The 22,688-nt window shown below is 44.6% G+C and overlaps 1 protein-coding gene across 28 annotated transcripts in view; it reads right to left on the bottom strand.

The window, feature by feature from the left end:
- LOC110531861 (EH domain-binding protein 1) overlaps positions 1-22,688 on the bottom strand; it is a 67,875-nt gene that overhangs the window by 8,725 nt on the left and 36,462 nt on the right. For 5 of the 28 annotated variants that reach the window (XM_036987738.2, XM_036987741.2, XM_090183963.1 and 2 more), the window contains 10 exons: positions 21,088-21,612; positions 13,525-20,829; positions 13,316-13,384; positions 12,854-13,117; positions 5,956-10,943; positions 5,797-5,863; positions 4,877-5,056; positions 3,945-4,469; positions 1,959-3,350; positions 111-1,139 (listed from right to left, as the gene is read on the bottom strand). The exons of 5 other annotated variants lie outside the window; for them this stretch is intronic. In XM_036987738.2, coding sequence (XP_036843633.2) covers positions 111-1,139; positions 1,959-3,350; positions 3,945-4,469; positions 4,877-5,056; positions 5,797-5,863; positions 5,956-10,943; positions 12,854-13,117; positions 13,316-13,384; positions 13,525-20,829; positions 21,088-21,612 — 16,344 coding nt within the window. 18 more of the 28 variants (XM_036987745.2, XM_090183967.1, XM_090183970.1 and 15 more) reach the window with 8 other exon arrangements.

Below are 22,688 nucleotides of genomic sequence, written 5' to 3'. Positions count from 1 at the left end.
CGTTAATGTCTAAACTTACCCCACTCTCCCCTACATGTAAATGCACTCAAAAATTTAAACACGTCACGCAACCACTCTTTTGCACGTGTGTCCAACATAACATACAGTACCTCTCTTCATCTAAGCCACCGGCAGCTACGTCTACTGACTCAAAGCCAAAGTCCACCTCTTCAACCCCCATGTATTTTCTCTCGATCTCCATCTTCTCTGTCTCTTTGGCTCCCTTAACATGTAACCAGTCGTCCTCAGCTGGTGTAGCAGTGGTTGGAGAGGTCTGGTCAAGAACTTCTGCCTCTGATCCCCTCTCAATGTCCTCACTAACAGTGTCTGCGAAGAACTTAGGGGTTTCTGTGAAGGACTCAGTGACAATGGCAGTATCTGTAAAGGTCAAGCTCTCCATGCTCTCCTCCAGTCCCTTCTCAAAGACAGTTTCTGCCTCTGAACCCCTCTCAATGTCCTCACTTACAGTATCTGTGAAAGCCACAGTGACCATAGCGGTATCTGTGAAGGTCCAGCTCTCCCCACTCTCCTCCAGTCCCTTTTCACAGACAATAACTTCTGGTGATATCTCCTCTGAGTGAAGAATTGTGACAAAGCTCCCTTCGGAGACCATGCTTGAGGTTAATGATATTGAACCCTCTGTGGCTTCCTGACTGGTGACTTGTTTGTCTTCCTGAGAGAGAGACAACGAGCCCTCAAGGGAATCGGTCTGCCTAGTGAATGAGGAGTCCATTGAAGGAGTTCCATCGGAGAAAGAGGAACTGAGGCGTTTTTTCGAGCGGGGAACTGGAACTGGCACGCTTGATTGTTCTATGTTTAGTCTACTCCTCCTCCTACGCAGAGGAGCAACCACCACTTCACCAGACGCTGCAGGCTGGCACCCAGGGGGTACGGGAGGAAGACTACTGCTCCTCTTGCTGCGTCGAGGTGGTTCCAGCACAGAGGCTGAGGCTGCAAGTGAACGTCCTCTCTCTCTGGTAGAATCGTTGTCATGCCAGGTCTTTGGTCTGGTACTATCTAAATGGACAGGTGGGGTCGGGTCTCGTTTCCCACGAGGCTTTGGGACTGGTAAGTACTCCTGCTTGTCCTCAGTCTTTACTTCTGGCGCAGTGTCCTCTGTCGATACCTTCTGAGCTGCACTGTAATGGAAAACTGTAATTTATGCGCTAATTTGGGGTATTATCAATAGTAAAATACTGTGAAGCATGACACTGCAGTTATACTGTAAATTATGGTGCATTGTGGGAAATTGTTGTGGGTGGGGAAATAATTGGTGTATTTTGAATGGTACTGTAATTCCATTCCAAAGAATACAGTACCGTACTGTATTTTGGGAGCGCCAAAAACCTTTTGACCACTAGTGGGTGCATGGTATTGTTGTTTCTGGCTCATTAACATATTTTGAGGCATGTCTTGTAAGAGGCTATATTTTTTGCACCTGTTAGAGAGAGCTGTACCAATTGAACTGGTATGTGGTAGTAGTGCCCCATCAAATTAAAATATATAGGGGACAGGATTGGAGTTGCAACAAGTCTTAAACCTTTAATGGTTGAGCATTTTGCCTTGTCCTTTTGGTCTGTTTTGCCCTGTAGTCATAGCCTGTTTAGGAGCCTTTGTTAAGGCCTCTAGAAGTGGAAGTGATATAAAACACCAAATATTTATTTGATATGTTGCGATATGTAAACACATTACCTAGCAGCCAACCTGCTCGCACCAATCCCATGTAATTACAGTAAAATCATGTGAAATACAAACCCCAATCCCCACAATGAATTTCATTCTTCCCTCCATCCATCCATCCATTCATTCATCCATTCGATTACGGCAGCATTGACTTTTTTCACAGTATAATACAGTCAATTCTACGGTATTGTATGGTATGTCATTGTACAGTAATTGCTTTGATACTGTTTTAAGATTACAGTAGGTGTACTGCAATATGAAATACATGAACTTACTTGTCAATGAGCGGCCTATAAATTACTGTCAAATTCACGGCAACCCCTTCAAAGTGTGGCTTATCTTCAACTGGCTCAGTGGCCATTTCTGTGACTTTCTGAGACTGCAACTCAGTCTCAACCTTTTCAATCGAGTCGATCATCATATCCTCTATCTGGGATGGTGCTGCAGACCCCTGGTTGGCAGCATTCAGGGCCTCTACAACCACATCTTCTGCTTTGCCTGATTCCACTGGGGGAGAATTTGTTTTCTTGCTGCGCCTTGGCGGGGCTATTTTTCTGATGATCAAGAGGGGGGCAGTCTCTCTCACACCAAAGTCCGTGTACGACTCTGTCGGTACATGATCTGGTGTTAGGGGAACAGTTGTGACCTGACCAGTAGCACTCTCTAAATCGTCAGCTTTCTGTCGATGTTCGGTAGAGAAAGACGCTTTCCCTGTGCGCTGAGGTGGAATCAGCTTGGTGACCGCCTGGGCAATCAAATTCTCTGGCTCATCAGCCTTCTGAGTTGGCTGTGGTAGAATCAGTTCAGTGGCTCCCTGGCCAAGTTTCTCTGAAGGTTCTGCACTGGAGGCTCTAGAGGTTCTCCTTGGGCGCGGAGGTGGGACCAGGCTAGTTGCCTGTGTTGATGTGTCTTTAGTGAAGCTTTCCTTTCTCCTCAAAGGTCGGTGTGGAGACTCTGCTGGAAGACTACGGTCTCTTTTCTTAGTACGGCAAGGAGGGACCACTTCTGTGTGCGCCTGGACAGGGGCCTCAGCTTTCTGTTTGGGCTCTGTTGAAAGACTACGGTCTCTTTTACTGCCAGGCCGTGATGGGACCACCTGAGGAGCTGCCTGGGCAGCGAAACCCTTCTGACCATCAGCTTTCTCTAGAGGTTCTAGAAGATTACTGTCTTTTCTCTTCGGACAGCAGGAAGTGACTACATCAATGGGCTTCTGTGCAGACACATTCTCAGATTTTTGTTTGCGCTCTGGACTGAGGCTGTCTTTTCTCCTTAGAGGCTGTGAAGGGACTACATTAAATACAATCCCTTGATCATCAGCTTCCTGTTGAGTTTCTGGAGGAAGACTTCCCTCTTTTTTCTTCACACGATGAGGAGCGACCAGTTTAGTTGTTACCTGTGCAGCGACATCCTGGGTAGCCACACTTCCTTGGCCATCTGCTTTTTGTTGAGACTCTTGTGGAAGGGATCTTTTTTTCTTTCTGCCTCTCTGAGGGGGGGCAACTTCTGATTGTGTTTCAACTGATGTGACTGGGGTGACAGTCTGATCATCAGAGGGTTTATCTGGTATGGGTACTATATATTCTTCAGACTTGTCCTCTACCAGCAACTTGTCTGCAGTAGGTTGTGAGGTAGGGCCGGAGGCTTCTTCTGTGATTGTGTGTTGGGGGCTTAAAGAAAAAAAAATACAGTCATGACTCAGGTCTTGCTATAGAATTAGAATCCATTCCAGGCCTAACTTCTCACTTTAAACAATGTTTCTCGGTTTAATTATATTATCAACAAAAAAAAACCTTTCAACAATGATTTTTCACAAAAGCCACATTCCATAAGCCAGCAAATGACTAAATAGAGACAGTTGCAAACCCAAGTCCACAGAGGAGACACTGAAGTGTTACAAGAGAACAACTCAACACAGTGACCAGTATTAACTCATACAAATCGTCCATGTTCCTTTGCTTGAATTACAAACATGCGCTCACACACATATATTTGTTACGCGTCTGACATAGCGGCATAAACACTGCAAAAGACACTGATGACCTGGACCCACAAACAAGTGTCTTAAGCGTCAAGAAGCAGCTTAAACCCATCCAACATTCTGTACTGTAGACTTGTCCATCACAGTTCACTGAGTAGCAAACATTGCTGAGCAAAACATTATGCGAACAAGAGACAATGTTACAACTGCAAGTAAACGAATTTGGATTCTCAAACCGTGCAGGCAAATAGTTCCGAGACGGGTTTGCTGCCATGACACTCACCCCTTGTCCAGGTGTGATGAAGGTGATAATTCTGTCTCGATAGGTGACCTTGCTGAAAAAACTTCAACATCATCCTGCACTTTGAACGTTGACTTCTCCCCTATTTGTGCCCATGAGTCAAGGGTAACCTCTTCTTCCCCAGTTACCGCAAACTCTCCTCTGGAGATCTCAGTAAGGTCAGCCTCCGTCAACGGCGGCCATTTTCTCATACTGCTTGGGCCTTCGACTCCAATGAACCCATCCTCACTGTTTTGTCTCACTGCCGATGGAGAGTTGGATTGCTTGTCTTCCACCGTCAACAAGGATGGCTCAGGTGTGGTTGGGAGCTCTATAGGATTGGTTTCACCCTCAACATGCGATGCCTCTCCAGACACTGCTTCCTGAACAAGGATAGATATATCTGGGACAGGATCAGAGGAGCTCTCTGATGGGACTGCACTGTCCTCTGGATCCACAACACCACTGTCTACATCTTCTGTTGGAGGTGAACCAGACGGACCCAAAATGGCTGCTACTGTTTCATAACTGTGAGAGAGGGATACTAACAGTAAGTGAGGGATTGAACCCTAAAACAAGAGTGATACACATTTGGAGCATGCCAACCATACACAAAGTCTCAAGTCTTCTCAGAAATCAAGGCGAATAAACACAGATCGCTCAAACTTCAATCATCAAGAAATTGATTTTATTAATCGCATACGAAATTTGCTCGAAGTTCTAAAATTGAACCAAACTGTGATTTTTCAATCCATGATGAAGATCAAAAATAGAAAATGCCATCACATGCAAACAGAAATCTTAACAACTCTAGTGAACATGACGGTGATACTGGTGAATATAATAACCTTCAGTGGACTCATGAGTCAGAATGCTTCTACTTTCTAAAAAGAAAACACACTACACATTTTCCCTCACACCAATCTCCCACTTACCCTCTGGAGAAGACATCAACAATATTCTGTAGAAGGCCAGAGGCCTCCTCTGGCTTCTCTGCCACAGAACCATCAGCCTCCAGCACCTCCCACCCCAAGACTAGCTCTGGTTCTGACACTGCTGAGGGCTTTGGGATCTCCTCAGGTGTGGACTTCTCTATTTGTGGGCTGCTGAGGACACTAACATGAGAGGTGAACATTGAAAAGAACATCCCCACAGAATCCATGCCACACACAGAAAAACACACAGTCATTGGCATGCACCACAATGACTCACCCGTCACAAATTCACTAAGAATTTCAATCCATAATTATTGACCGCCATGTAAGAGGCTCACAGACCTAAAACACATCTCAGATGCAGAGCATCTTGAAAATGACCAAAAGCCATGCAGTCTTTAAAACTAACTTTTCAGTGTTTCCAGATTCCTATGAAATACGACCTAGAATGAATTACAATAAGAGTGAAATAGTTTTCCTTCCAAAAATGATAATTAAGTATGTTATAAAGCAGCTCTGTTGGAATGGTATGGGAGTACCCTGAACAACAGAATGGTGTGGGCGTGTACCGGTCATAGAAAATATTCATGAGAGTAGACCGCTGATTGGCCAGCTCATAGCAAGCACTTTTGAAACAGTCTGTTTGAGATAGAAGTTACCGGTGGGTTTTTTCTCTCTCTCATTCATGCTTTGGCCACAAATACGATTATAAGATGAGTCGACAACATTATTTGGGTTTGAGTCAACAGAATATTCACTTTTCAAAGTGAGATTTTCACTGGACAGTTAGTTCAGAGATTTGCCAGAGCTCAAATACCTGGCTTTCCAGTGGCCATGGCAGACCAAATAAGACAAACAACAACACATCACTACCACTACCACTGCAATCCATGCAGAAAGTCATATGCTCAAACACTTACCCCTTATCTAGAACATACTCTGCTGGTTCTCCAGCAACCTCTTTCTCCTTTGTCTGCATACTTGTCTCTTAAAAACCAAAAGCAAAATAATGTTGCTTTCCACTTGCAATGTGAGTCACTGGAAATAGAATATGACATTCTTAACCACACACGTCTTACCATGTGCCTCTACAGACTCTGGACTGTGAGGGGGCACAGATGGAAAACCAGGAACGCTTGCTGCCTCGGGGCAAGATGGTGCCAGTGCAACCATAGTTTTAAGGCCTTCATCTCCAACTGCACTGCCTAGGTCAGGCTTGGAAAGTACAGTATCCTCTGACCTATCCTTCAAGGGTTTTTCATACAATGGCTGCATAGAACTCACAGATTCTTCTCCCTGGGCCAGAGCTAATTCAATTGCCTGTCTAGAAGGTAATCCAGCTACTGTAGATTCATTTGTACAAGATGGGTGTAGAGCAGACATGGTTTGTTCTTCCATTGCTTTAGGTTGTGGTAAGGACAGGAACCCAGGAGTGAGACTCTCACGTGCCACTATATTTTTCATATTTCCTTTGAATTCTGCGGACCTATCTTGGATTCTTATGGTCTCATCTTTCAGTGTCTTCTCAAACAGAGGCTTCTGTTCAACCTGTGAATTTCCTGTCGGGGCTTTGGCCGTAGTTGGCAAACCTGGTAGACTGGAGATTTTGGGGCACGATTGTGTGAAATCCACACTATTTACTTCCTTCTTAGGTTGTGGTGCAGAGGGGAAGCTAGGAATCCCGGCTGCTTCTGTGCAACATGGCACCAAAGCAACCATTGTTATTGTTTTGTCAATGTCTTCTTTTGATCCATCTTCTGGGAGAATGTTTTCTTCTTTCTTCTTCAAGAGCTCAAACATAGGCTTGGGGTCTAAATATGTAGCCCCCTCAGTGGATGCAAAACCAGGGAGACTGGAAACTTTAGCGAAAGTGGGCACAAGACTCAACATACTTATATCTACCTCAGCTTTGGGATGTGGTGCAGAGGGGAAGCCAGGAATACTTGCTGCAGTAGGGCATGATGGTACCAGATCCACCATTCCTTTCATTTCTTGTTTGTCTTTTTCTGATATTTCCATTAATAAAATCAGCTTCTTCATTTGCTTCTCCCATAATGGTTGATGCTCCTTGGGTGGAGCTGTGTGCCAATCTTTTCCTTCAGTTTGCTGATTGGATGGGAAACCTGCAATACTGGAGACATTTGGACATGAAAGACAGATAATACTTGGTCCATAATATACCTCTTTGGGTTGTGGTACAGATGGGAAACCAGGGGTACGAGCCACTTTTGGACAAGATGGTACCAGAGATACTATTCCTTTCATCTTGGCTTTGTCTATTTCTGATCTTTCCGTTATCACAACTGGCTTCACCTCCATGTGCTTCTCCCATAATGGCTGATGATCCTCAGGCAGATCTGTGTGCCAATAATGTTTGTCAGTTCGCTGACGGGATGGGAAACCTGCAATACTGGAGACTTTTGGACACAATGGCAGAAGGTTGACAATACTTGGCCCATAATAGACCTCTTTGGGTTGCGGTACAGATGGGAAACCAGGCACCAGAGACATTTTTGGACAGGATGGAACCAGAGCCACTATTCCTTTCATACTTTCTTTGTCTATTTCTGATCTTTCCATTATAACAACAGGCTTCACCTTCATTTGCTTATCCCATAATGGCTGATGATCCTCAGGCAGATCTGTGTGCCAATCTTTGCTGTCAGTTTGCTGACGGGATGGGAAACCGGCAATGCTGGAGATTTTTGGACATGATAGACCGATCATACTTGGCCCATAATATACTACTTTGGGTTGTGGTACAGATGGGAAACCAGGGATACGAGCCACTTTCGGACAAGATGGTACCAGAGCCAACATTTCTTTCATATCTTGTTTCTGTTTTTCTGATATTTCCATCAATAACATCATCTTCTTCTTCATTTGCTTCTCCCATAATGGCTGATGATCCTCAGGCAGATCTGTGTGCCAATCTTTGCTGTCAGTTTGCTGACGGGATGGGAAACCGGCAATACTGGAGATTTTTGGACATGATAGACCGATCATACTTGGCCCATAATAGACCTCTTTGGGTTGCGGTACAGATGGGAAACCAGGCACCAAAGACATTTTTGGACAGGATGGAACCAGAGCCACTATTCCTTTCATACTTTCTTTGTCTATTTCTGATCTTTCCATTATAACAACAGGCTTCACCTTCATTTGCTTCTCCCATAATGGCTGATGATCCTCAGGCAGATCTGTGTGCCAATCTTTGCTGTCAGTTCGCTGACAGGATGGGAAACCTGCCATACTGGAGACATTTGGACACAATGGAAGAAGGTTGACAATACTTGGCCCATAATATACTACTTTGGGTTGTGGTACAGATGGGAAACCAGGGATACGAGCCACTTTCGGACAAGATGGTACCAGAGCCAACATTTCTTTCATATCTTGTTTCTGTTTTTCTGATATTTCCATCAATAACATCATCTTCTTCTTCATTTGCTTCTCCCATAATGGCTGATGATCCTCAGGCTGATCTGTGTGCCAATCTTTGCTGTCAGTTTGCTGACGGGATGGGAAACCGGCAATACGGGAGACTTTTGGACATGATAGACCGATCATACTTGGCCCATAATAGACCTCTTTGGGTTGCGGTACAGATGGGAAACCAGGCACCAGAGACATTTTTGGACAGGATGGAACCAGAGCCACTATTCCTTTCATACTTTCTTTGTCTATTTCTGATCTTTCCATTATAACAACAGGCTTCACCTTCATTTGCTTATCCCATAATGGCTGATGATCCTCAGGCAGATCTGTGTGCCAATCTTTGCTGTCAGTTTGCTGACGGGATGGGAAACCGGCAATGCTGGAGATTTTTGGACATGATAGACCGATCATACTTGGCCCATAATATACTACTTTGGGTTGTGGTACAGATGGGAAACCAGGGATACGAGCCACTTTCGGACAAGATGGTACCAGAGCCAACATTTCTTTCATATCTTGTTTCTGTTTTTCTGATATTTCCATCAATAACATCATCTTCTTCTTCATTTGCTTCTCCCATAATGGCTGATGATCCTCAGGCTGATCTGTGTGCCAATCTTTGCTGTCAGTTTGCTGACGGGATGGGAAACCGGCAATACGGGAGACTTTTGGACATGATAGACCGATCATACTTGGCCCATAATAGACCTCTTTGGGTTGCGGTACAGATGGGAAACCAGGCACCAGAGACATTTTTGGACAGGATGGAACCAGAGCCACTATTCCTTTCATACTTTCTTTGTCTATTTCTGATCTTTCCATTATAACAACAGGCTTCACCTTCATTTTCTTCTCCCATAATGGCTGATGATCCTCGGGCAGATCTGTGTGCCAATCTTTTCTGTCAGTTTGCTGACGGGATGGGAAACCGGCAATACTGGAGACTTTTGGACATGATAGACTGACAATACTTGGCCCATAATATACCTCTTTGGGTTGTGATACAGATGGGAAACCAGGAGTGTGAGCCACTTTGGGACAAGATGGTACCAGAGCCACCATTCCTTTCGTCTTGGCTTGGTCTTTTTCTGACCTTTCCATTTTCAAATCTGGGTTCACCGTCATTTGTTTCTCCCAAAATGGCTGATGATCCTGGGGCAGATCTGTGTGCCAATCTTTTCTGTCAGTTTGCTGACGAGATGGGAAACCTGCAATACTGGAGACTTTTGGACACAATGAAAGAAGGCTGAGTATAGTTGGCTCAAAATATATCTCTTGGGGTTGCGGTACAGAGGGGAAGCCAGGAATCATGGATGCTTCTGGGCAACATGGCACCAATGCAACCTTTGCTTTCATTTTTTCAATGTCTTCCTTCCTAAATTTGTCTTTTGGAAAAACTTCTTCTTTCTTATTCTTCTGCAAGTGCTCAAACATAGGCTTGGGGTCAACAAGCCACTCTAATGTTGTAATCCCCTCAGTAGATGTGAAACCAGGGAGACAGGAAACTTCAGGGAAAGTGGGAAGACTCAACATATTGGGTTGTGGTGCAGACGGGAAGCCAGGGATCCTTGCAGCGTCAGGACATGAAGGCCGCATTGAAAAGTTGGTTTTAATTTCCTCTTTGTCTACCTTTAAGCTGTCAATAATGACTTTCCTATCCTTTAATGGTATCTTGAACAATGAGCTCTGATCAACAACCCACCCTGCTTCCCTATCCTTCTCAATGGATGGAAAACCAGGGAGACTAGAAACTTTAGGGCAGGAGGGAACAAGATTCACACTACTTGTCCCCACTTCAGCTTCTGGATGTGGTGCAGAGGGGAAACCAGGAATCAGGCATGGTTTTGGGCAACATGGCATCAAAGGAACCATTGCTGTCATTTTTTCACTGTCTTCTTTTGATCTGTCCTTTGGAAAAACAGTTTCTTCTTCTTTCTTCTTCTTTTTCTCCAAGTGCTCAAACATATGCTTAGGGTCAACAAGCCACTCTAATGTTGCAGCCCCCTCAGTGGATGCGAAACCCGGGAGACTGGATACTTTAGGACAAGTGGGCACAAGACTCAACATACTTAGATCTACCTCAGCTTTGGGGTGTGGTGCAGAGGGGAAGCCGGGAATACTTTCTGCAGTAGGGCACGATAGCTCCACAGTCACCATGTGTTTCATTAGCTCTTCTTGTAATCTGTCCAAATGTGGACTGGACCTAATGGTCACCCCTTCTTTCCCCTTCACTGTCTTCTCACAAATTGCCTCAGTGTTGACTGTACACTCCTCTACCTGACTTTCAAGAGAAGGGAATATGAGTGTGCCAGCCACTCTTGGCATTAGATCTGCCATGTTAGGTTCCCTCTCTACCTCGACTTCTTTGGACAGTTGTGTAGACGGAAAGCCTGGAATGCTGGCAGTTCTTGGGCAAGATGGGACTATATCTGCCATAAATCTCACCATGTCTCTCTCCTCTTTTGATCTATCCATGGCCAGCTGTGGACCGTCCTTTGTTGGTTTCTCCCATAATATGCTCGTGTCCACTGGGCAGTCTTCCAATTGAGCCTCTGAAAAGGACGCTTGAGTGGATGGAAACCCTGGTGCACTGGCAACTCTTGGTGATGATGAAGCCATATTTTGAGGTCTGAGGAGAGGGTAAACCAAGGTCAGAGGTGACTATAACAACCATGAAAGCAGCGTTTTCAACTAAGAACAAAGCAATCAATAGGAAATGACCATCAAAACAATCACACACAAACCAAAACTCATGCTCAAACATGATCTGACCATTCACAAAAATTACAATTAATAATGCAAACATTTCAATCAAGATAAAGCCAATCTAAGTGTATAAACACCACACAATCAAATGTAAAGGATTTTTCAAAACAATGCTTGCAAAAATGTATACTGAACAAAAATATAAATGCAACATGCAACAATTTCAAAGATTTTACTGAGTTACAGTTCATATAAGGAAATCAGTAAATTTAAATAAATTCATTAGGCCCTAATCTATGGATTTTACATGACTGGGAATACAGATATGCATCTGTTGGTCACAGATACCTTAAAAAAGGTAGGGGTGTGGATCAGAAAACCAGTCAGCTCGACACATCTCCTTCACATAGAGTTGATCAGGCTGTTGATTGTGGCCTGTGGAATGTTGTCCCACTCCTCTTCAATGGCTATGCGAACTAGAAAACATTGTCGTACACGTCAATCCACAGCATCCCAAACATGCTCAATGGGCGACATGTCTGGTGAGTATACATGCCATGGAAGAACTAGGACATTTCCAGCTTCCAGGAATTGTGTACAGATCCTTGCGACATGGCCTTGCGTTATAATGCTGAAACATGAGGTGATGGCGGCAGATGAATGGCGCAACAATGGACCTCAGGATCTCGTCACGGTATCTCCGTACATTTAAATTGCCATAGATAAAATGCAATTGTGTTCGTTGCCCGTACCTTATGCCTGCCCATACCATAACCCCACCGCCACCATGGGGCACTCTATTCTCAACGCTGACATCAGCAAACCGGTCGCCCACACGACGCCATACACGGGGTCTGCCATCTGCCCGGTACAGTTGAACCTGGGATTAATCCGTGAAGGGAACACTTCTCCAGCGTGCCAGTGGCCATCGAAGGTGAGCATTCGCCCACTGAAGTCGGTTACGATGGCAAATTGCAGTCAGGTCAAGACCGTTTATGACAATTTGTGCAGAAATGATTTTTTTGTGCAAACCCACAGTTTCATCAGCTGTCCGTGTGGCTGGTCTTAGACGATCCCGCGGGTGAAGAAGCCGGATGTGGAGGTCCTGGGCTAGCGTGGTTACACATGGTCTGCGGTTCTGAAGCCGGTTGGATGTAGTGACAAATTCTCCAAAATTACGTTGCAGACAGCATATGGTAGAGAAATTAACATTACATTCTCTGGCAACAGCTCTTGTGGACATTCCTCCAGTCAGCATGCCAATTTCACACTCCCTCAAACCTTCAGACATCTGTGGCATTGTGCTGTGTGACAAAACGGCACATTTCAGAGTGGACTTTTATTTTCCCCAGCACAAGTTTCACCTGTGTAATATGTCAGGCTGTGTCAAGCTGTTTAATCAGCTTCTTGATATGCCACACCTGTCAGGTGGATCGATTATCTTGGCAAAGGATAAATGCACACTAATGACTAACATTTTAGAAAAAACATTTTTTGTGCGTTTGGAACATTTCTGGGATCTTTATTTCAGCTCATGAAAAATGGGACCAACACTTTACATGTTGCATTTATATTATTGCTCAGTATATATATTCATCAAAATTGTAACTGATAATGCAAAATATTGGCGAATTCAATTAAGTCTAGAAGCACAAATCTTACAATTTACGATTTCATACCATTCCTGCATTTGGCTAATGCTCTGTTTAAGTTATGTTAAATCCAAACTCCAAAAACAGCCATAGGAATGCAACACCATGCAGATCAACACAACTAAACCAGCACCATGCTGGCAGGTAGTGAGGTTGAGCGCTGTGGCCCTTTCACACTTACCGCATCTCATAAACTTTCACCTGCCTAGCCACAGTAACCTCGTCCTTCCCAGAATGCTCTATTCCAGAGACTGACTCTAAGACTTCCTCTACCGCTTCTTCCTCACATATCATGTCCAAGTCTTCTACAACTTGATACTCTACTAGTGCCACAACCTCACACGCCATCTGGCTATGTGAAATTTCTTTTGGCTCATTGTCAACAGCTGCTCCCATCCCATACGGTAATGGCTGTCCCCCTTGAGTGGGAGAATGACACGAAGGGCTGAAAGAGAGTGACAGGAAGTGAGCGACCAAATAAATGGGAAGAATTACACAGTGAAAAGCACAGGGCATGCACCTTGCAAGAATAGTGCAAAAACACAGTAGTGTCAGTCAGATGTGGAGGAGATGGTGCACAAGCATTATTATAAGCAGCCAAACGAGAACAGCTGCACTCCTGCAGCAAACCAACACAACCCACCTCTCTCTGACAGTCAAGAACAATGGCATGTCTGTAGGAATGGAGTGCCACATTCGGCAGTGCAAGTGTCTGAAAACAGAGTTGAAATGCAAGTGTTTCATACTCTATCTGACAGGCAACTGACAGGCAGAGAAATGTGTTTTAAAGTCTCACAAAAGTGCCATAACGCAGATTTAGAATAGTCTGCTCTCCTACTCCCACTCACTCACCCTCTTTCTAGAACGCCCACTTCTTGCGCCTCATATTGGGTCTGAATGACACCCTCTTCCTTGAGCCTCTCCAAAACTGAGCCATGTTTAAATTCTTGTTTGTTCTCATTCACCACTGATTCGATTCGTTTGGGTTTGTGGCTAAGCTCTGTTTGGCCCTCCTTGCAGTCATATATCTCCTCTGCCCATTCCATCCTTTCACCTCGACTTGACTGTTGATTTATAGACGAATCACTGTCGAGAGGCATTTGATAACGTGTCGATGGAAAGCCAGGGTCAATGGCCTCACTTGGGCAAGATGCCAACATAGACACCATTCCCTTCTCTAATTCATCATGAGTGGGTGCCAGAGACTGCACTGTTTTCTCTTTCAGTGACTTTTCCCAAAATGGCTTCTCCTCCACAGGACACTGATGAATTGGAGGATCCTCTTGATTTTGCGTCTTTGTGGATGGAATTCCTTGGACATGTGTAACCATTGGGCAAGTTAACAAAAGACTGGGCATGTTTGGCTCTTGTTCTTCTATAGGCCATGGTGCTGATGGAAAGCCATGTATACTAGCGTCTTTTGGGCAAGATAGTAACATAGCTGCCATTCCTTTGGCATCATCTGCTCTACTGACTCCAATAGCTGGAATCTCTTTCTGTGTTTGCTGCCATAATGGTCCATCTTCCACAGCCCAGTTCTCTACTAAAACCTTATCTACTTTCTCTGGTTGTAAAGAGGGAAAGCCAGAGACTTTGGCAACATTGGAGCATGATGATTTAACTGTAGCAGTGATGTATTGCTTTGTCTTGGGTCTTGGGGCAGAGGGAAAACCAGGTATTTTGGCTTCTTCTGGACATGTTGGCTCCAGGGCCATCATATGTCTGTCAAACTCTTTGTCATTTTTTAATCTACTTATAACTGGGGATGAAAGTACAGTCACAGAGAGCCTCGCCTTCACTGGCTTCTCTAACAATGGCTTTTGGTCAGCTGGCCAACCCTTAACTGGATCCTGCTCTGCTAGTTCTATCTTTATGGATGGGAGCCCAATGACATTAGAAATGTTGGGGCAAGATAGCACAATATTCACCATACTTGGAAGCTTCTCTACAATGAGCTGTGACACAGATGGAAAGCCCGGACTTAGAGCAACACTTGCGCAGGATGGTACAAGAGATAACATTGCCTTTTTCATGCGTGTGTCTCTGTAACAACAGTCTCCCTCAAATGGAGAGCATTCCAGAGTCTCCAGAGTATTAGCAACCCTCGTTGGTGGTGTCTCCCAGAGTACACTCTTGAATGTCGGCCAGCCCTCTACATAAGCGTGATCAGACATGACTGACTGTCTTGAAGGGAAACCAATTATACTAGAAACTTCCGGGCAAGATGGGGAAAGACTAGTCATGCATGGCTTTTTCTCGGCTTCAACATGAGCCTCTTTTGCTCGTGGACCCGATGGGAAGTTAGTAAGGGTGGCTTTTGCTGGGCATGACAGCACAATACTTGTCAATATTTCTCTGTCTCTAAATGACATTTCCTCAGATGGACAAATCTGAAGAGATGGGAAACCTGGATTCAAAGCAACACATGGACATGATGGTATAAGAGATAACATTGCCTTTATCATGACTTTGTCTCTGTAACAACAGTCTCCCTCAAATGGAGAGCATTCTAGAGTATTAGCAACCCTCGTTGGTGATTTCTCCCAGACTACACCCTTGACCATTGGCCAGCCCTCTACATAACCATCATCCAACATGATCAATTGTCTTGAAGGAAAACCAATGATACGAGACACTTCCGGACAAGATGGGAAAAGGGAAGTCATGCATGGCTCTTTTTCTACTTCAACGTGAGAGGCTTTGGCTTGTGGAGCCGATGGGAAGCCAGGAAGGGTGGCTTTGGCTGGGCATGATGGTACCATACTTGTCATTATTTCTCTGTCTCTGAATGACATATCCTCAACTGGAGAAAGCTGGAGATTAAGCCCCTCTCCTTTCCTCAGCGATTTAACCCAAAATGTCTCCCTGTCAACATGCCAGCCATCATGTCCTGCCTTGAATGGACGTCTTGAGGGGAAACCTGAAGCCCTTGAATATTTCGGGCAGGTAGGCCATAGACATACCATGCTTGGGATCACCCTAATATGAGCCCTATCCGACTTGTGCCGTGACGATGAGGGAAAGCCTGGAATGGTGGCTTTTATTGGGCAAGGTGGTAACATAGACACCATAATTGTAATCATCGCTCTCTCTTTGAATGATAATGTTTGCACGGGACAAAAGGATAGTGTGCCTCTATTATTTAATGGCCTCTCCCACAGTGGCCTCTTGTCTACACACCAGCCATCTTTATCTGAATTGATAGGAAGTCTCGAAGGTAAGCCAGAAACTTTAGAAACTTTAGGACAAGTCTGCAGAAGACTGATCATGCTTGGTGTGTCTGCAAACTTATTCGCCGGTACAGAGGGGAAGCCTGGATTCACAGATGCTTCAGGACAAGATGGCATCAAAGCAAACATTGCTTTCATTTTGTCAATGTCTTGCTTTGATCCGTCTTTTGGAAAAACGTCTTCCTTCTTCTGCAAGTGGTCAAACATAGGCTTGGGGTCAACAAACCACTCTAACGTTGTACCCCCCTCAGTGGATGCGAGACCCGGTAGGTTGGAAACGTTAGGGAACGTGGGAACAAGACTCAACCTACTGGGTTGTGGTGCAGATGGGAAGCCAGGGATCCGAGCAGCATGAGGGCATGATTGCCTCAAATGAATGTTGATTTTCATTTCCTCTTTGTCTGCTTTTGAGCTGTCAAAAATTACTTTCCTCTCCTTTGGTGGTCTCTTGTAAAATGGCCTCTCATCAACTACCCACCCTGTTTCCCTATTCCCCTCAATGGATGGAAAACCTGGGAGACTAGAAGTTTTAGGGCAGGAGGGAACAATATGCATCATACTTGGTGTCTCCTCAGCCTTTTTGCGTGGTGCAGAAGGGAAACCAGGAATCATGGATTCTACTGGGCAACATGGCACCAAAGCAACCATTGCTTTCATTTTTTCAGTGTCTTCTTTTGGTCGGTCTTTTGGAAAAATGTCTTCTTCCTTTTCCTTCTTTTGCAAGTATTCAAACATAGGCTTGGGGTCAACAAGCCACTCTAATGTTGTAGGCCCTTCAATGGATGCGAAACCCGGGAGACTGGAAACTTTTGGGCAAGCAGGAACAAGACTCAACATACTAAGATCTACCTCAGCTTTGGGATGTGGTGCAGAGGGAAAACCAGGAATCCTGGCCTTCTTCGGGCAAGATGGTAACATATCTACCATGTTATGTGTAACGTCTTTGTTGTCATGTGGCATTGCCTGTACCAAAGAAACTGTTATTTTCTTAAATGGCTTCTCCAAAAGTGTTATCCAGTTAGCATGCCAGACAACATTTTCAGACTTTGGCAGATGTCTAGAAGGTAAACCAAAAACTCTGGAAAATCTAGGACAAGTAGGCAGAAGGTTCATCATAATTGGCTCTTGCCTTGGTGCAGAGGGGAAGCCAGGAATACTGGCTGCTCTTGGGCAGGATGGTGTAAGAGCAAGCATGGTGCTGGCCATTTCACTATCATTATAGACTGTGCCAACATTATCTAATAATCCTGACCTTTTTCTTGGTGAAATGTTCAAATAATCTTTATCTACTGACCAATCTGGTGCCTGATTCAGATCCAAAGCTGGCAATCCAGAAACAGTCGATACCTTTGGGCAAGTAGGCACAAGATTCACCATACTTGGGGTTTCTACTGATCTCTGCCTTGGTGCAGAAGGGAAGCCAGGTACACTGGTTCTCCTGGGGCAAGATGGTACCATAGCTACCATGTGTTTCAGATCTTTGTCTCTATCATGAGCTGGAGAAATTTCTAGAATTGGCACACCCCTTTCCCTCAACGGCTTCTCCCATAGTGGCACTCTGTCCACAAGCCAATATTCATCTCTAGACCTGATTCGCTCTATAGAGGGTAAACCAGAAACCTTAGAAAGTTTAGGGCAAGTAGTCAGAAGACTGATCATACTTGGTGTGTCTTCTAGCTTCGACTGTGGTGCAGAGGGGAAGCCAGGTATACTGGTCTTCCAGGGGCAGGATGGTGACAAAGCTACCATATTTTCCACAATTTCCGTATCATGATAGACTGTGTCAATATCGTCCAAATGGAACATTGATTCTTCTGGCCTTTCTCTAGATGGCAACAGTAACTCTTTATCAACTGGCCACTCTACTGTTTGTGTCTGTTCGATAGCTGCCAATCCAGGAACGCTAGATACCCTTGGACAATTTGGCATTATGTTAACCATACTTGGCTCTTGCCTTGGTGCAGATGGAAAGCCAGGGACACTAGCCTTCCTTGGGCAAGATGGTAATATGGCCACCATATTTTTCATTAGCTCATTGTCCTTGTGTGGCATTTCCTGCATTAGACATGCTGTTCTCTTCCTCAATGGTCTCTCCAAGAGTGGCCTGCTGTTAGCATGCCACTCAACATTTGCAGACTTATTTGGCTGTTTGGAGGGTAAACCAGAAATTCTAGCCAGTCTAGGGCAAGTAGGCAGAAGGTTAACCATATTCGGCTCCTGCGTTGGTGCAGAAGGGAAGCCAGGAATACTGGCCTTCCTGGGGCAAGATGGTATCATAGCTACCATATGTTTTACCATATATGTTTCATGAGCTGGATAAATTTGTTGAATCGTTACATCCAATTCCCTCAATGTCTTCTCCCAGATTGGCATTCTGTCCACAATCCAATTTTCATGTCTAGACATTGTTGGGTGTTTGGAGGGTAAACCAGAAATTCTGGCCAATCTAGGGCAAGTAGGCAGAAGGTTAACCATGCTTGGTTCATGCCTTAATGCTGAGGCGATGCCAGGAATACTGGCTGCGTTTGGGCAGGATGGTTTCAGAGATGCCATGTTTGTGACCACTTCACTATTATGATCAACTCTGCCATCATTCTCCAAATGGAACATTGATTCATCAGGCCATTCTCTGGGTGACAGTGACTTTTTGTCAACTGGTAATTCTACTATTTGTGTCTGTTCTATAATTGCCAATCCAGGAACTTTAGATACCCTTGAACAAGTAAGCATTATGTTAACCATACTTGGCTCTTGCCTTGGTGCAGATGGGAAGCCAGGAATACTAGCCTTCCTTGGGCAAGTTGTCAACATGGCTACCATGTCTTTCAGAATTTCAGTGTCTTTGAATGCCATTTCCTGATCTTGTAAAAAAGGTCCTTCTCTTTTCTTCAATGGCTTCTCCCACAGTGGACTGCAGTCCACTTTCCAGTCAATATCATCTGAATTGTTTGGAAGTCTAGAGGGTAAACCAGGTACTCTGGGAAGTTTATGGCAAGTAGGATGAAGACTGAGGATATTTGACTCTTGACTTGGCATAGATTCTACACCAGCTACACCAGCCTTTTCCAGGCAAGATGGTAAGAGAGGAACCACAAGTTCATTGTGCTCATATGACGTTGCATGTGCTACAGAAAGTGAAGGGATCAGCTCAACTGTTTTCCTCAATGGCTTTTCTATTATTGGCCGTCTGATAGCATGCCAGTAGTCAGGTTCTGACTCAGTTGGATGTCTAGAGGGTAAACCAGAAACTCTGGAAAGTTTAGGGCAAGTAGGAAGAAGATCATACTTCATGATCATTCTTGGGGATCCTAGCCTCTGCTTCAGTTTTGAAGGAAAGCCAGGAATACTGGCCTTCCTTGGGCACGATGGTAACATGGCTACCATATATTTCAACATCATTTTGTCTTTATATGCAATGGTAAGAGCTGAAGAAATTGGTTGAATCATCACATCCATTTTCCTCAATGGCTTTTCCCACAGTGGCTTTCTGTCCACAAGCCAATCAGCATCTCTAGAACTGATTGGCTGTTTGGAGGGTAAACCAGAAACCATAGAAAGTCTAGGGCATGTAGACAGAAGACTGGTCATACTTGGTGTGCCTACTAGCTTCTGCCTAGATGCAGAGGGTAAACCTGGAATCCTGGCCTTATTCGGGCAAGATGGTAACATATCTACCATATTTTTGGTAAGTTCTTTGTCCTTTTGTTGCATTTCCTGCTCTACAGAAAGTGCTCTGTTCTTCAATGGTCTCTCCAAAATAGGCCTACTGTTAGCATGCCAGTCAACATTATCTGACTTAATTGGCAGTTTAGAGGGTAAACCAGAAACTCTGGCCATTAAAGGGCATGTAGGCAGAAGGTTAACCATATTCAGTTCAGATTCAGAAAACTTTCTTGTCCCAACATTGGGCAATTTAGTAGGCTCTTGCATTGTTTCAGATGGGAAGCCAGGAATACTGGCTGTTTTGGGGCAGGATGGTTTAAGATCCACCATTTTCTTGACCTTTTCACTATCATTATAAACTGTGCCAACATCCTCTAAACGGACCATCAATAATTCTACTACTTTAGGTAACTTATTAAACAGAGCCTTTGTATCTACTGGCCAGTCTACTGTCTTTGCCGGGTCTATGGTTGGCAGTCCAGGAACTCTAGATACACTTGGGCAAGTTGGCATTATGTTAACCATGCTTGGCACAACCTGAGCTTTGGGCCTTGGAACAGATTGAAAACCAGGAATAGTACTCTCACTTGGACAAAATGGGACAAGCACTACCATACGTTTCGACATTTCTTTGTCTCCATACACTTGGTCTAAAGCAATTGACGACGAAAGCTCAATAACCGTCTTCTCATCATGTGGTCTCTCCCATTTCAGCTTTTTATCCACACTCCAACCTACAGCCTCAGCCCCTTCAGTCTCCTTTGGTTTCCTAGAGGCCAAACCAGGTGCACTGGATACACTTGTGCAAGATTGCACTAGATTCACCAAACTTGGTTCCATTTGTGTTTTGGGTGGTGGCACTGGTCTTTCTGTTTTGGGTGGTGATGCTGGTCTTTCTGTTTTGGGTGGTGGTGCTGGTCTTTCTGTTTTGGGTGGTGATGCTGGTCTTTCTGTTTTGGGTGGTGGTGCTGGTCTTTCTGTTTTGGGTGGTGGTGCTGAGGGGAACCCAGGAACACTGGCTACCCTTGGACAACTTGGCAACATGGCAGCCATACTTTCCATTACTTTCTGGTCCTCATCCGATGTTTCAGGGGCAGGGGTGATAATTGGTGTTCCTTTCAGGGGCTTCTCCCATAATGGACTTTTATCAATGGGCCATTCTTCGGGTCGGGCCTTATATCTGTTCCTAATCAATGTGGATGGGAAACCAGGGTAACTGGACACTTTTGGACAAGATGGCAGCGAGGCAGCCATACTTTTAGTTCTAAAGGGACAGGGGACACCAAGGATATATGTCAGAGGAAAGGTGCCAACTGGAAACTACAAAACATGTTCTTGTGTTTAAATAACTAGTGGGACCAGCCCTTAATATTTATTGAAATGCAAACCTATAAAGGTACATAAGTACCTATAAAGGTACATAAATGTCTTCAGGACATGCTAACATGTTTTAGAACTAGTTGAATGACTGACACATTGAGGAACAGGGGTATGTAGTGATTGTGCACCATGCCACACTTACCCCCAATCCATGGGTACCCCTTGTTCTTTTGAACATCTTGAACCTCTTGTTGTTTTGGGAGAATATTTAGGAGCATCTTTCTTAGGGACCAGTGTCTGCCCCTGCTCTTTCTTTGGGTCTTTCTCCTTTGGCAGACCCCTCTGCGACACTCTGTACAGCCGTGTGGTCTGCAACTCAGTGAGGTGGGCGGGCGGGGCCATCATCCTCTGCTGCCCACTGGTTACTGTCACAATCTGTTCAGGCTCTGGTTTGGCTAACGGTGTCCCTATCTGCATGGACATCTTGTTCAAGTGACTCCTCGTTCTGTCAAGTGACTTCATGGATGTGACTGTGGGCTCAGGTAAGCCAGGCCTTTGCATGGGTGCAAAAGGGAGAGGTTGCTGGGGTGTTGGAACTGGGAGTGCCCTGATTGACCTCTCCTCTGCCTGACATTTTGCAATCGGTTTTGGCATCTCAAAATATTGGAGCCCCGGAACAGAGGGTGCTCGGGGGCTAAAGGGCAGGTGAGGGGTCATGCTCTCAGGTCTGAGGGACAAACAAATCAAGGTCAGAGTTCAGAGGTCAAGGGAGGGGGGAGATTGCATCTCCATAGCAACAACGCAGTGAAAAGCAGGCAAGGTTCCCCATATCAAGCACGGTCAGAGGTGCTACTGTAAGGGCACAAGCACAATCTTTTACTTTAATTCCTTGGCATACTTCTAGAGTTAGCATACTACTAAATTGCACACAAAGTAGACAACCAGCAAGCGCTCAGTCAAAAAAAGCAAATCATGTACGACAATCACTGGGCCAAGACGAGCAGAGATCTCTCTATGTATTTAAAATGTTTACATTTTACCCTTATTTAACTAGGCAAGTAAGTTTTTAAGAACAAATTCTTATTTCATTTCCAACAATTTTGCTTATATTTAACCAGGTAAGCTAGTTGAGAACATGTTCTCATTTACAACTGCGACCTGGCCAAGATAAAGCAAAGCAGTGCGACACAAACAACAACACAGAGTTACACACGGAATAAACAAGCGTACAGTCAATAACACAATAGAAAAAAAAGAAAGTCTATATACAGTGTGTGCAAATGCCGTGAGAAGGTAAGGCAATAAATAGGCCATAGTAGCGAAGTAATTACAATTTAGCAGATTAACACTGGAGTGATATATGAGCAGATGATGATGTGCAAGTAGTGATACTGGTGTGCAAAAAGAGCAGAAAGTAAATAAAAACAATATGGGGGTGAGGTAGGTAGATTGGGTGGACTAGTTACAGATGGACTATGTACAGCTGCAGCGATCGGTTAGCTGCTCAGATAGCTGATGTTTAAAGTTAGTGAGGGAAATGTAAGTCTCCAGCTTCAGCGATTTGAGCAATTCGTTCAGGTCGCAGTGGTGGGTGGTATAAGGGGCTTTGGTAACAAAACAGATGGCACTGTGATAGACTGCATCCTGTTTGCTGAGTAGAGTATTGGAAGCTATTTTGTAGATGACATCGCCAAAGTCGAGGATCGGTAGGATAGTCAGTTTTACTAAGGTAAGTTTGGTGGCGTGAGTGAAGGAGGCTTTGTTGCGAAATAGAAAGCCGATTCTAAATTTGATTTTGGATTG

The sequence above is a fragment of the Oncorhynchus mykiss genome, chromosome 9 (genome assembly GCF_057628025.1).
Source record: "Oncorhynchus mykiss isolate SJ-2025 chromosome 9, ASM5762802v1, whole genome shotgun sequence".
Lineage (NCBI taxonomy): Eukaryota > Metazoa > Chordata > Actinopteri > Salmoniformes > Salmonidae > Oncorhynchus > Oncorhynchus mykiss.
The sequence above is the reverse complement of the archived record's forward strand: the minus strand, read 5'-3'. Positions and strand labels throughout refer to the sequence as shown.